This window comes from Haematobia irritans, chromosome 2 (assembly GCF_050003625.1).
Source record: "Haematobia irritans isolate KBUSLIRL chromosome 2, ASM5000362v1, whole genome shotgun sequence".
NCBI classification, from domain to species: Eukaryota; Metazoa; Arthropoda; class Insecta; order Diptera; family Muscidae; genus Haematobia; species Haematobia irritans.
In genome coordinates, this window is record NC_134398.1 from 186,566,822 (window position 1) to 186,583,128 (window position 16,307).

The 16,307-nt window shown below is 29.2% G+C and overlaps 1 protein-coding gene and 1 long non-coding RNA gene across 3 annotated transcripts in view; one reads left to right on the forward strand and one right to left on the reverse strand.

Annotated features, from left to right (window-relative positions):
• Positions 1-3,590: 3,590 nt before the first annotated feature.
• LOC142224408 (uncharacterized) lies at positions 3,591-5,870 on the forward strand. Its single transcript, XR_012719149.1, has 3 exons — positions 3,591-3,753; positions 3,815-3,917; positions 5,792-5,870. It is a non-coding gene; the product is annotated as an uncharacterized LOC142224408 (long non-coding RNA).
• A 6,116-nt stretch (positions 5,871-11,986) lies between these two features.
• Positions 11,987-16,307, reverse strand: part of Tpr2 (Tetratricopeptide repeat protein 2) — a 144,335-nt gene continuing 140,014 nt past the window's right edge. For both annotated transcript variants that reach the window (XM_075297030.1, XM_075297031.1), the window contains exon 4: positions 11,987-15,093. In XM_075297030.1, the coding sequence (XP_075153145.1) occupies positions 15,005-15,093 (89 nt within the window). In that variant the 3' untranslated portion in view covers positions 11,987-15,004. The remainder of the gene's footprint in view (positions 15,094-16,307) is intronic.

Here is a 16,307-nt window from a genome sequence, read left to right on the forward strand (position 1 = left end):
AGAAAATTGTGTCAAAACTTTATTTGTATAGAAAAATTTCTTAAATTTTTTATTCTATAGAAAATTGCGTCAAAACTTTATTTGTATCAAAAATGTTGTCAAAAGTTTATTTCTATAGAATATGTTGTCAAAATTTTATTTCTATAGAAAATTTGTTGATTGTTGTACAAAATTGTACCAAAATTTTATTTCTACAGAAAATTTTGTAAAAATTTTATTTTTGTAGGAAATGTGTCAACATTTTATTTCTATAGAAAATTTTGTGAAAATTTTATTTTATTTTTATAGAATATTTTGTCAAAATTTTATTTCTATAGAAAATTTTTCTGAAAATTTTATTTGTATAGAAAATTTTGTCAAAATTTTATTCTATAGGAAATGTTGTCAAATTGTTATTTCTATAGAAAATTTTGTCAAAATTTTATTTCTATCGAAAATTTTGTCAAAATTTTATTTCTATAGAAAATTTTCTTAATTTTTTTATTTCTATAGAAAATTGCGTAAAAACTTTATTTGTATAAAAAATTTTGTCAATAGTTGATTTCTATAGAAAATGTTGTCAAAATGTTATTTCTATAAAAAATTTTGTCAAAATTTTATTTCTATAGAAAATTTTCTATAGAAATAATTTTTTTGCCTGAATTTATTCTGATAATTGGTTGATAGTTTTGCTGCAAGTAGAGGATGCTGATGAGGAATGTGGTAATTCCGGAACGTGCGTCCATCCAACCATCGTGCAGTCTATAGGGCTTTGCCCAAATAAATTTGACAAACATTCTTTTCCTCTGTTGGTTAAGCTACACTTGTAGTTTAGTCAATGCATGGTTTTAAGCTGAAATCAAAAAAACAACAACAAAATTTTATTTCTATAGAAAATTTTGTCAAAATTTTATTTTATTTCTATACAACATTTTGTCAAATTTTTATTATATTTCTATAGAAATTTTTTGCCAAAACTTTATTTGTATAGAAAATTTTTACAAAATTTTATTTCTATAGAAAATTTGGACAAAATTTTATTTCTATAGAAAATTGTGTCAAAATTTTATTTCTATAGAATATTTTGTTAAGATTTTATTTCTATAGAATATTTTGTCAAAATTTTATGTCTATAGAAAATTTTGTCAAAATTTTATTTCTATAGAAAATTTTGTCAAAATTTTATTCAATAGGTAATGTTGTCAAAGTTTTATTTCTTGAGAAAATTAAGAAATAAATTATATTTTTCTAGAAAATATTGTCATAACTTTATTTTTCTAAAACATTTCGTTAAAATTGGATTTTTTCAAGATTTTATTTCTCTAGAAGATTTTGTCAAAATTTTCTCAAAAATTGTAGAAAAAAATTCAAAAACAAAGAGTTGCCACTTCGGTTGCCTGAAGCGGTCAAACGGATTGCCATATTGTTTTACTATTTGGGATTTGGGTTTGGTAATGTGTTTTAAACTTTTATGTACCACTAAATTTTTAGTTTTCGTAAATTCAAAAATTGATTTTCTGCGTGAGATTTCGGTCATTGGGATCATAGAGCATTGATTTCATTACAAACAAGAAGCAGAGAAGGAATATGATCATCTCAAACAAGTTACAAGAACATAATAATAGGCAAATGGAAGATTTTTGTGGCGGAAATATTTTTTCTTGGCAAACATAAACATGCTTGTCGATAGCTGTAACTAACATCCGCGACAAACATGTTAAATGGAGAATTTTTTTGAGGTCGAGAACATCCCAATTTAGGGGTAAGTGTCAAAAAATACTGACGGCTGTTTCCGATATTTATATATCCATTTGTTATTTTTATTTGACAAACTACTAATTCCAATTATTTCAATATTGATTTAGTTCATTTATCACTTTAAAAATATGAATTTCACATAATGAAAAAATTTTAAATTTCTACGTACTATCTAACTCCCCTCTATAATTTAATTAAATTGAAAAAAATATATAGCATCAAATAAATTAAAATTATTCCAAAACATTATATAAATGTAATAAAATTACATTTATTTATACAAGGCGAAAATTAATTCTTGAATATTTACAAGAAAAATAATTTTTCCCATTCTCCCCCAGAAATAAAAAATTAAATGTATTAAAAAAAAAAACAAAAAATAATAAACCAAAATAAACTCCCACAATGTTAAATATAAATTAAAAATATCAATGTACCTTTTTGTAAACAGGATTTTTTTATATGTATAAATATAAAGATGAATTAGCTGTAAATATAAATCCATAGGAAGGAAATTTAAAAAAATACATTATGTTCTAAGACTTTTTTGCTTTAGTTTATCATATATTTAATTTGAAAAGAAATTATTTTGATACTATATATAAATATTATATTTTATTAAGTAAATGCTAAACCTAAAGCAAAATGTTGACCAATAAATTTTTATGTATAAAAATTTTTGTTATTTTTATTAATATTTTATTTTTTTTTTTTTTTAAGTTTATACTATTTAAAATTTTTATAAAATTTTTACCTAAATTACAAAAGCAAACTTATTCAATAACAAAAACAAACTTTATATTTACTTGTACAATTACACCCTCCTCTAGTTAGTGAAATAATATTTTTTTAGTCAAATACAAACAAAACATGTAAAAAATCTACTATAACATACAACAACATATTTATTTTGAATGGATGCTTTTTTGCATATTTTTTCTATTCATCATTTTGGAAAAAACATAAAAAACAAATAAAACCCAAAAATGAAATTTTTGATGATTTTCGTTGAAATAAATGTGTACCTAAAAATCAAGAAAAAAATACAAAAAAATAGTAATTATAATAAAAATATATATGTGTGTGGAACATAAAAAAATTTAAAGTAAAATGTGTTTTATTTTTCGATAACCATACAGGAATTTATACATATCCTTTTCTAATATCATACAAACCTCTCTTTAACTTAAAAAAGATAAACTTTGTATTTGGTTAAAGGTCCATCTTTGTAGGCGCCCAACTTGATAGTTTCATAAATTGTAACGCTAAATCTTTGCATACTTTCAGGCGCTCACAGAACAGAGAGAATAAAAAAACAAGATAACGAAAAGCTCTCTGCTACAAAAACAACAAATGTCAACCGTATAGATGTCGCACAATGCCTGCAGCTTTGGTATTACCGTCGTTGCAGTCGAAGCGCTGTTTTGATAAATTCTTTATAAAGTCATCGGCAGTTATAATTTCAAATTGTCTGCCAAACAGTTTAATGGAATGAAAACATTTATACAAAAGAACATTTGTTACTACACACAGAGAAGAGATTGGTTGGAAATCGGTTGAAGTAATGAATATTCTACATTTATAATTAAATATCAATTGCCCCAATCTATGTACTATATTTGCAATCATACGTGGGTCTCTACTGCAATGTTTCGATTATTTCAATGGATTTACGTTTGTGATAGAAGACAGACAGTTGTAGGAGCTAAATGTCTCTACTTTAAAAAATTTTGCCCGTATTCGGATGACACAACCTGCCGTAATTAATCGTCATAACTTTCACTTTGTTATCACAACTTACGGATGGCTTTCACAACCGAATGCCATTTGAATTATTGTACAAATGTCATTTCTATTAAAATATTAATTTCATGTCTAAGGAAGACGTATTTTTTTAATTTTTAATCTTCTGGAGAACTCGGAATGTAATAGATCGGATGATAAATACCCTTCCTCAATGGTCAAGGAGTGCTCCGAGATACCACTTTAATGTACCAATCTTCACAGTTCCAACAGGTATTTAACCCTAGCATCCAGTCTGTCATTTGATCAATTAATCAAAACTTTTGTCTTTTAGATTAGTAAATTACTGGCCACTGGCCAGAGAGGTTGACAACTTAATTCCGTGCTAAAGCAAATAACATATAAACTCTCTCGATAGCTGGCGACGTCGGCAACAAGTAAATATTTGTAATCTGCTATAATCTCAATATGTTAGTAACGATCAGTACAAATCAGCTAAACAGGTGCAGATGTTCATGCAATATGTTACGAGATGAGTCTTCAAGTAAATTTCTTGTGTGTCCTCCATTGTGTTGGGTATTATACCCTCCACCATAGGATGGGGTGGAGGGTATCGAGATATTGCTCTGAGTATATATATTCTTAAAGTATATATATTCTTAGTCGAGCTGAAATTCTGAGTCGATCTAGCCATGTCCGTCCGTCTATTGAAATCACGTTAACTTCCGAACGAAACAAGCTATCGACTTCAAACTTGACACAAGTAGTTGTTATTGATGTAGGTCGGATGGTATTGCAAATACATATTGCCCCCATATAAACCGACCCCCAGATTTGGCTTGCGGATCCTCTTAGAGAAGCAACATTCATCCGATTCGGTTGAAATTTGGTACGTGGTGTTAGGTCCATATCGGTCCGTAATTATATTTAGTCACCATATAAACCGATCCCCAGATTTGACCTCGGGAGTCTCTTGGAGGAGCAAAATTCATCCGATCCGATTGAACATTGGTACGTGGTGTTAGTATATGGTATTCAACAAACATGAAAAATTGGTCCATATCGGTCTATAATTATATATACCCTCCATAGAAACCGATTCACAGATTTGACCTCCGGAGCCCCATAACATAATTCATTCGACTCGGTTGAAATTTGGTACATTGTGCCAGTATATAGCCGCTATCAACCATACAAAGCCTGATCCATATAGGTCTATAGTTATATAGCCCCCATATAAAACAAACCCCATGTTTCAATTCTAGCTCTCTAATTACCGCGCAAAAGTTCATATCGGTTCGATCTTTCTGCGTATTTAGTTGTTTTCGATACGAATATAAAGGGTGATTTGTTAAGAGCTTGATAACTTTTTTTTTTTAAAAAAACGCATAAAATTTGCAAAATCTCATCGGTTCTTTATTTGAAACGTTAGATTGGTCCATGACATTTACTTTTTGAAGATAATTTCATTTAAATGTTGACCGCGGCTGCGTCTTAGGTGGTCCATTCGGAAAGTCCAATTTTGGGCAACTTTTTCGAGCATTTCGGCCGGAATAGGCCGAATTTCTTCGGAAATGTTGTCTTCCAAAGCTGGAATAGTTGCTGGCTTATTTCTGTAGACTTTAGACTTGACGTAGCCCCACAAAAAATAGTCTAAAGGCGTCAAATCGCATGATCTTGGTGGCCAACTTACCGGTCCATTTCTTGAGATGAATTGTTCTCCGAAGTTTTCCCTCAAAATGGCCATAGAATCGCGAGCTGTGTGGCATGTAGCGCCATCTTGTTGAAACCACATGTCAACCAAGTTCAGTTCTTCCATTTTTGGCAACAAAAAGTTTGTTAGCATCGAACGATAGCGATCGCCATTCACCGTAACGTTGCGTCCAACAGCATCTTTGAAAAAATACGGTCCAATGATTCCACCAGCGTACAAACCACACCAAACAGTGCATTTTTCGGGATGCATGGGCAGTTCTTGAACGGCTTCTGGTTGCTCTTCACTCCAAATGCGGCAATTTTGCTTATTTACGTAGCCATTCAACCAGAAATGAGCCTCATCGCTGAACAAAATTTGTCGATAAAAAAGCGGATTTTCTGCCACTGATTTTGGTAATAAAATTCAATGATTTGCAAGCGTTGCTCGTTAGTAAGTCTATTCATGATGAAATGTCAAAGCATACTGAGCATCTTTCTCTTTGACACCATGTCTGAAATCCCACGTGATCTGTCAAATACTAATGCATGAAAATCCTAACCTCAAAAGAATCACCCTTTATATTAATTAATTTATTAATCAATTTTTATTTTGTAGTAAAAATTTTTTGCCACATAGGATGATGCGCAAATTCATGGCGAAGGATATACGAGCTGATTTACAACCAACTTAATCGCTAAAAATTATAAATTGTAATTTTAATAATTTGATATGAAATACAATGAGTTAAGATTTATTTTCATTTCATATTTTTAAATAAAATAAAATATAATATTTAATTGGGAAGGAATTGGTTTTTAATTTGGCCATGATTATAATTAAGGTTGGGCAACACAACCGAATGATGAAGGTAGCTACAACCAATGTCGTCGGCAGACCCAACCAATACCACATTAGGCATTAGTTGTGTCGACCGAATCAGTCGGGTGACACAACTGCCAACTGATAATTGCTACAACTGCACAAAGGAGGTTGGCAATAAATTCGGTTGTCACAACCAATCTGTATTGTCTGTGTACAAAGTAGGTTCTAAATCCTATCTTCCTTACGTTTCGTAAAGCCGACATAGAACTGAACTGACGCCGACGCAAACTGTATATTTGAGAGAAGCGCCGACAAAAACTGCATGATATTAGAGAAATTTTCCTCATGACTGCCACCTACTGACGCAGTTTCGCTTCACTGCTTCGTTCTCTTGTCTTTTTATTCTCTCTGTTTATAATGCAAAGAGTCAGGGCTGCCAATTTTGCCGATTTATCGGCATTTTGACGATTTTTGACTCAAAAAATAGCGGTTTCCGATTTTTGCGTCGAAAATGACGATATTTACTCGCTTCAAAAATTTGGAAAAATCTAAATCTCAACCGATTTCGATTAAATTTTGCCTACTTTAAGGGTACTTTACCTTGTATTAAATTTGAAGACAACCTATTTAGCTCAATACGACCCCATTTGTTGAAATCGGGCGATGCCTATATGTGATCCGATTTTTTTCCAAATTCAATAGCGTTCGTCCTTGTGCCCAAAAAGCACTGAACCAATTCAACAAAATAATTACGTCAGGAATCCTGCGAACAATACATAGACAGACCGACCGATGAACGGACGAATACGAATAGATCGACTCAGGAGATGATTCTGAGTCGATCAGTTTGTCTTATGGAGTCCAAAGTCAATAAAAGTTATTATTCCCTAAACACTATGTGGTTAGGATATAAAATCTGGATGCATTTATTTTAATATTAATATTTAAATTACCGATTTTTGGACGATTTTTATAATGCAAGTGCCGATTATGACGATTTTTTCGGGAAAAAGTGACGATTTTTCTTAAAATTTTATTGGCAGCCCTGCAAAGAGTGTGAGTGGACGGGAACGAAATTTTTGAATTGGGAACTTGGGTCTTGGAGTCACGATTGCCACAGTTGGTAGATTTCTACCAAAAATGTAAGATGTACTTCAATTTTTATAGAAAGTTTTCTATTAAACAAAATGTTGACAACATTTTCTAAAGAAATCAAATGTTGACAAAATTTTCTAATGTAATAAAAATTTGACAACATTTTCTAGAGTAATAAAATTTTGTTGTTTTTTTTTATTTAAGCTTAAAACCATGCATTGACTTAACTACCCAGAAAAAAAAATTGTTCTTTATTTTAACTACACAGGAAGTTCTTTTAATTCAATTTTTTATAACTTGGTTTTTTCATACTTTTAATGGATGATTTTAACTTTTTTTGTTTCAAATACGTTAAAAACAGAATAAGAATTCATAAAATGGTACAAATTATTTAAATTTTGTCGAAAAAAATGCTAAATCCAATCTGAAAAAATTTTTAATTTTTGAAAATATTTGAGGTCAAACGTTTCCGACGAGCGTTAGAATCCATTAAAAATTATAAAAAATTATAAAAATTATTTATTTGACAAAATATCACAGAATTTTTTAATTTACATCCACAATATTGAAACCGGATCACACCTAAAGAAGTGATACAAATTCAGTGCAACGGCTGTTGAAATGGAGGCATATTCTATTCAATAAAAGTTTGAAAAAATTCCCTATAGCAATAAAATTTTGACAAAATTTCTCATGGAAATACAATTTTGACGTTTCCTATAGAAATAAATTTTGACAAAATTTCTTATAGAAATAAAACTTGAACAAAGTTTTCTATAGAAATAAAATTTAGACAAATGTTTCTATAGAAATAAAATTTAGCCAAAATTTTCTATAGAAATAGAATTGTGAAATTTCCAATAGAAATAAAATTTTGATAAAATTTTCTATAGAAATGGAATTGTGACAAAATTTTCTATAGAACTAGAATTGTGACATTTCCTGTAGAAAAATAAAAAAATTAGATAAAATTTTCTGTAGAAATAATATTATGACAAAATAGGAATAAAATTTTGACAAAATTGTCTATAGCAATAAAATTGTGACAACATTTTCTACTGAAATTAAATTTTTACAAAATTTCTTATAGAAATAACAGGTTGGCTGATAAGTCCCCGGTCTAACAAAGAAAAACACATTTTTTGTCAAAATTCGTTTTTCTTATTCAACATAGATCCCTTCAAGAGCGATACAACGATTATAACGATCTTCCAATTTTTTGATACCATTTTGGTAGTACTCCTTCGGTTTTGCCTCAAAATAGGTCTCAGTTTCGGCGATCACCCCTTCATTGCAGCCAAATTTTTTCCCTGCGAGTATCCTTTTAAGGTCTTAGAACAAGAAAATGTCGCTGGGGGCCAGATCTGGAGAATACGGTGGGTGGGGAAGCAATTCGAAGTCCAATTCATGAATTTTTGTCATGGTTCTCAATGACTTGTGGCACGATGCGTTGTCTTGGTGGAACAACACTTTTTTCTTCTTCATATGGGGCCGTTTTGCCGCGATTTCGACCTTCAAACGCTCCAATAACGCCATATACTAGTCACTGTTGATGGTTTTTCCCTTCTCAAGATAATCGATAAAAATTATTCTATGCGCATCCCAAAAAAACAGAGGCCTTACTTTGCCAGCGGACTTTTGAATCTTTCCACGCTTCGGAGACGGTTCACCGGTCGCTGTCCACTCAGCCGACTGTCGATTGGACTCAGGAGTGTAGTGATGGAGCCATGTTTCATCCATTGTCACATTTAGACGGAAAAACTCGGGTGTATTACGAGTTAACAGCTGCAAACACCGCTCAGAATCATCAACACGTTGTTGTTTTTGGTCAAATGTGAGCTCGCGCGGCACCCATTTCGCACAGAGCTTCCGCATATCCAAATATTGATGAATGATATGACCAACACGTTCCTTTGATATCTTTAAGGCCTCTGCTATCTCGATCAACTTCATTTTACGGTCATACAAAATCATTTTGTGGAATTTTTTTTTGATGTTTTCCTTGGTAGCCACCTCTTTCGGGCGTCCACTGCGTTCAGAGTCCTCCATGCTCATTTCACCACGCTTGAATTTTGCATACCAATCAATTATTGTTCATTTCCCTGGGGTAGAGTCCGGAAACTCATTATCAAGCCAAGTTTTTGCTTCCACCGTATTTTTCCCCTTCAGAAAACAGTATTTTATCAAAACACGAAATTGCTTTTATTCCATTGTTTTCACAATAACAAAAGTTGCTTCACAAAAGACGCTCTATCTCACAAACTAATTGACTTACAGACGTCAAATTTTGACACGAATCATTTGAAGGTTGGTACTATATAAAAATAATATGCATTTAATACTAGCGACGCCATCTATGTGTCAGACCGGGGACTTATCAGCCATAGAATTAGAATTTTGACAAAATTTCCTATAGAAATAAAATGTTGACAAAATTTTCTATGGAAATAAAATTTTGACAAAATTTTCTATAGAAATAAAATGTTCACAAAAATTTCTATAAAAATAAAATTAAAAAAAAAAATTCCTGTAACAATAAAATTTTGACAAAATTTCTCATGGAAATAAAAATTTGACGTTTCCTATAGAAATAAAATTTTGACAAAATTTTCTTTAGAAATAGAATTTTAACAAAATTTCCTATACAAAAAAAAAAAAATGTTCGCAAAAATTTCTATAAAATTAAAATTTTGAAAAAATTTCCTATTGCAATACAATTTTGACAAAATTTCTCATGGAAATAAAAATTTAACGTTTCCTATAGAAATAAAATTTTGACAAAATTTTCTTAAGAAATAGAATTTTGACAAAATTTTCTATAGAAATAAAATTTTGACAAAGTTTCTAACGGAAATAAATTTTTGACGTTTCCTATAGAAGTAAAAGTTGGCACAATTTTCTATAGAAATAAAATTTTATATGGAAATAAAATGTTGACAAAATTTTGTATAGAAATAAAATTTTGATAAAATTTTGTATAGAAATAAAATTTTGACAAAATTTTGTATAGAAATAAAATTTTGACTTAGCTGATGGCCTCTGTAGCCAATGCTACTATTGTAATATTATTCTTATATTATACTATAAGCCTAATTTTGTAAATAAATAAATAAAATTTTGACAAAATTTTTATATTTTTATAGAAATAAAATTTTGACAAAATTTTCTACAGAAATAATTTTTTTTGAGTATTCTTGACCTATTTTATGATTATTCTGATTATTAATTTTGTTCGGCTTGAGGTTATAGAAACAATCGATTATTGATGTGTTTTATATTGGAAATAAAATTTTGACAAAATTTCCTATAGAAACAGAATTTTGACAAAATTTCCTATAGAAATAGAATTTTGACAAAATTTCCTATAGAAATAAAATTTTGACAAAATTTTCTATAGAAATATAATTTCGACAAAATTCCTCATGCAAATACAATTTTGACGTTTCCTATAGAAACAAATTTTACAAAATTTCCTATAGAAATAAAATTTTGGCAATATTTCCTATAGAAGAAAAATTTTGAAAAAATTCTCTATGTAGTAAAATTTTGACAAAATTTCTCATGGAAACAAATTTTTGACGTTTCCTGTAGAAGTAAAAGTTTGCAAAATTTTCTATAGAAATAAAATTTTGACAAAATTTTCTATAGAAATAAAATGTTTACAAAATTTTCTACAGAAATACAATTTTGACAAAATTTTCTATAGAAATAAAATTTTTACAAAATTTTCTATAGAAATAAAACTTTGACAAAATTTCTCATGGAAATAAAATTTTTTATAGAAATAGAATTTTGACAAAATTTTCTATAAAAATGCAATTTTGACGACATTTCCTATAATAAAATTTAGACAACATTTTCTGTAGAAATGATATTTTGACAACATTTTCTGTAGAAATACATATTTCACAAAAATTTCTATAGATATTAAATTTTGCAAAATGAGATTTAGAAATAATTTTTTCAATTTGTAAAAAATTACTGATTTTCTACAGCAGAGTTTATTCCGTTAATTTTTTTTATTCATAAATGGATTTTTGGGAAAGCGTCCTAATTTGGAAACAAGAGCCATAACAGTACTGGCAAAAAGGCATTTGAATTACTATTATTTGCTATACGATATAGCATACTATCGTTTCCAAGTTTAAGGAGAATAGAATTCAATAACGAGTGTTCACTTTTCAGAAGAAATCAAATAAAATATATTGTTGATGTTGCATCTCTGTTGTTGGAACGGCCAATGAACAATATTTAATTTTTTCCAAGATTATACATGTAGTGACATCTAGCGTCTCAATTGCACCGTTACTTAGCATTGAAATTATCTTATCAACCAATAGATGTCTCTGGTGCACTTAACGTTTAGTCGGTATTAAATCTGTAAAAGCAACATGAAATATTTTTATAACTTGAAGAGGAAACAATTCAAAGCAACAAATGAAAAACTCTATTACCTTAAAAATCAATTCTTCAAGAAAAAAGACCGTCAAAAAATGGATAGTAAGAAGAAAGAAATCAATAGGAAGGCATACATATTTACATAGTCATTATGCTTGTCAAACCTGAGCCTATGCCGATAGGTCACTAGCGCCCCCACTAAATGACCAAAGTAAACTTGACATACTGGGATGAGGTAAGACGCCATCGTTTTGATTTCCGACGGTATATAGGTTGGAACACAAGAAAGTTAACCATAATAATAGTTCTCAATAATTTATGGGACATTTTTTTGGGATTTGACAGGGCAGCATACTGAAAGATTTATATGCTGCTTACTTTCCATAAGAGGGGACAAAAAACGGTACTAAAAATCAACAAGTAAATCCCCTTGGCAAAATTTTTCAAATTAATTTCGTAATTTTCCCTCTTTACTATCATCAAGAAAAAAATTAATTTTCGAGTTTTCCACCACAACAAGTGATTCTTTATTTGTTGTTGGTTGTATTGTTCTTGCTTGACAATTCTATTGAAAAGTTCATTTATATTATTGTTATTTATAATTAATTAAACATACCTTAAAACCATAAGTAATGAATATTTTGTTTTTGTTTTGTAAAATATAAATGACTAAATTGTAGTTTGCATGATTTATTTCGTATTATTATTATTATTATTATTTGAAATATAAATAGTAATTTTTGTTTATACATTTGTTTAGCAGCGTTTTGATGTAAAACAAAATTTAAAAAAGCATAAAGAAATGTGAATGAAAAATAATTAATTTATATTACAACATATATATGTGGGCAAAGAAAGAATCAGTTGGGAGTTATTAAAAAGTGGAATTTCCAGTTAATAAAAAAAGCCGAAATAACAAAGTCCAAGTTTTAATTCAATTTCAAATTTGAGAGAATAGATTTATTAAAAACCTGCTATGGGTCTTTTTTTAATAAATATCATTAGTTGAAAAATTAAATTTGGCCCACATAAAAAAATCGACTTGTTAATTTAAGTCGGGTTTTGACCAAACGTTTTTTTTTTCAACAAATCTTTAACAGATCAAATAGCCGGACATTTCGAATTTGTCTATGATTTCATACAAAAAAAAAAAAAACGAATTCGAAGAAGACAATTTCGTATTTTGACTTTTATTTTTTAGTTATAAAAACCGGAAATAACGAAAATCAATTTTCAAATTCAATTCCAAGTTTTATTCAATGGATTAAGGACCATTTCGGAATACATATTCAATTTTGTGGAAATCGAATTTGGTCTATCATAAAAGCCGACTAATCGAATTTGATCGATATTAATTGAATTTGGTTAACATCGATTGGTTGATATAAGGCGATTTTGGCCAAAAATGAAATTTTTTGAAGCCTCTAACAGATTGCCAAAGCATGACATTTGCAATTTTTCTATGATTTCCGAAATAAAAATCTAATTCCAAAAGACTATTTCGAGTTCCGACTTCGATTTTTTGCTTACACAAAAAAAACAAGTTTCACGAAAATTGTTCCATTTAAAGTCCTAAAAATATTCAATGAAAATTTTAATCAACAAAATTTTCAATTGAAACAAAAATCAATCCCAAAATTTTATAGTATAAAATTAATTTTTTAATTGATACTATCATTTCTGGGATTGAAGACACTTCAAAAAAAAATTTCTTATGATTCAATCACGAAATTAATTTTTTCTGTGTATAAAAAATCCGTAATAGCGAAGTTCAATTTTCGAACTCAATTCGAATTTTTGTTAATCAATTCAAGTCCATTGAATTTTGAGCTAATGGTTTTTGGTCTATTATAAAAGTCGCCTACACGATTTTGATCAATAGTTGATTAATTGAATTTTGTTAATATCGATTGGTTGACTTAAGGCGATTTTGGCCATGAATGAAAATTTTTCAACAAAATCTTTAATTGATCACCAAAGCAGGACATTTCGAATTTTATATCTGATAACAATCCCTAATATGCTGTAATAAAAATTAATTAATAAAAAAAAAAATTAAATAAAATACAAAAATATGAGTGTTTGTTGGTTTTTAGATTTATCGTATAAGTTTACATTAACTATATAATAATTAATATATAATTAACAATAACAATAGACTATAAACCACTCATAACTAAAAAGAAAACAAAAATCTATATAAAAAAATTAAAATTGCTAATTTCGATTCTTTAATTTTAATTTCCATATTGTGTGCTTTTAAAGCAAATCACACTATGAGAAATAAAATGAAAATGATTTTCGAACACATATTTAGGGGGATGGTTGTTTTAGAAATTCATATTAAACGAAAACATATAAAAAAGTAAATTAAAATAGAAATGAACAAAAAAAAGAAAATGTTTAACCATTTATATAAATAAATGAAACAAAGGCTTACAATTAAATATAGAAGAAAATTTAAATTAAATTATTACTTGAAGAAGAACTATACTTAACTTAGAAAAAAAAATAATGACATTTTATATAAGTTTTATTAATATAATTTTTTTGACATTGAGCTTGAATAAAAGATTTTGGACACATTGAAATTTAAAAATAAAATTTCCAAAGTCAAATCTTTCTTTTTAAAAAACAAATGAATTCGGTGGTAAAATAAAAATCTTTTACAGTTTACTTTTGAAATATTTATAATGAATATTATTTCTGTTTAGTTTTCTATTATTTTTTTTATTATTATAGAGTTTGCATTTATAAGACTGTCATTATGGAAAAGTTAGAAAAAAATTAATATTTGTCTATAGTTTTTATTTTTTAGTTTTTTTTCGCAAACCGTTAATCAGAATATATTTTCTGAAATTTCTGATTTGTCTCTAGAGAGTTATTACATTCGATTTTAAGATCATTTAACTTTATTAAGTAGACCATATATATATGCATATGGCAATTTTTTGTTTTTTTTTTTTAATTATTAATTAGTAAAGATCAACATCTCTTTAAAATCAAAACAAAAATCAAGTCACTGAATCTATAAACTTCTCTACCCACAAAAAAAAAAAAAAAAAAAATTCTATGTGTGGTATTTTTTTGTGAGCAAATATAAAAAAAAACTAAAATAAATTACTTTTTAGAATTTTTAAAAACTATATTATTTTCTTTAAATCATTTTGTTTTTATTATATTCATGCAAAAAAAAAACAAGGATTCTTCATTTTGTTTTTCTAATTAAGTATATCTTTCGGTTTAAATTTCCATTGTATTTGTTGCGTTTTGCAAAGTTTTCGGAACACGGATGTTGACAACGACGACGGCCAGAATGCCGATAGCAGCTGATTTTGTGGTTCTGGATAGTGTTTTTTATTTAGTTGGGCGGGGAGCCGTTGGATCTGTGTGATAGTTTTTTTTTTGGCTGTGTTTGAGTCCTGGGGTTTTTTTGTGGCGGTATATTTTCGCTTGTATTTCTGGTAATTACATAAACCGCAACATTTTTGTTTTGAGTTTTTTCATTCGCTTTTAAAATTCAAAACCGAATGATGATTGACCACCAGGTCCACCACTAAATTGGAAGAAATGTCGGAACATTTGATTTGGATCGAAATCGGCTGAAAGAAAAAAATCACATAAAAAATCACATTAGATCATTAAATTGATAAAATAAAAATGGCACATTAAAGGATTTTCCTTGTAGGGCATAAGAGGTAAAATTTTTGCATTAGAATTTAATTTTTGGAATGAACAGTAGGCACAGCGGCATAAGTTCACTATAATTCGGAAGCTATAATTTGTATACCCTGCGCCACACTGTGGAACAGGGTATTATAAGTTAGTGCATATGTTTGTAACACCCAGAAGGAGGCGAGATAGACACATAGTGTCTTTGGCAATAATGCTCAGGGTAGTCCTAAATCGATATAACCATGTCCGTCTGTCCGTCCGTCCATCTGTCTGTGAACACATTTTTGTGATCAAAGTCTAGGTCGCAATTTAAGTCCAATCGCCTTCAAATTTGGCACATGTTCCTAATTTGGGTCAGAATAGAACCCTATTGATTTTGGAAGAAATCGGTTCAGATTTAGATGTAGCTCCCATATATATCTTTCGCCCGATATGCACTAATATGGACCCAGCAGCCAGAGTTTTATACCGATTTGCTTGAAATTTTGTACAACTTAGTCGTATAGTCAAGTGTGCAAAATTTGATTGAAATCGGTTAAGATTTAGATATAGCTCCCATATATATCTTTCGCCCGATATGGACTTATATGGCCCCAGAAGCCAGATTTTTGGCCGAATTTGGTTGAAATTTTGCACTAGGAGTACAATTAGTGGTATAGTCAAGTGCCCAAAATTTGATTGAAATCGGTTCAGATTTAGATATAGCTCCCATATATATCTTTCGCCCGATATGGACTAATATGGTCCTAAAAGCCAGAGTTTTGGCCCTGTGAAATTTTGCACAGGGAGTAGATTTAGCATTGTAGATATGCGTGGCAAATTTGGTTGAAATCGATTCAGATTTAGATATAGCTCCCATATATATCTTTCACCCGATATGCACTTATATGGACCCAGAAGCCAGAGTTTTATCCCGATTAGCTTGAAATTTTGCACAAGGAGTACAATTGGTAGTATAGTCATGTGTGCCAAATTTGATTGAAATCGGTTCAGATTTATATATAGCTTCCATATATATTTTTCGCCCGATATGGACTTATATGGCCCCAGAAGCCAGAGTTTTGGCCCGATTTGGTTGAAATTTTACACTAGGAGTACAATTAGTAATATAGTCATGTGTGCCAAATTTGATTGAAATCGG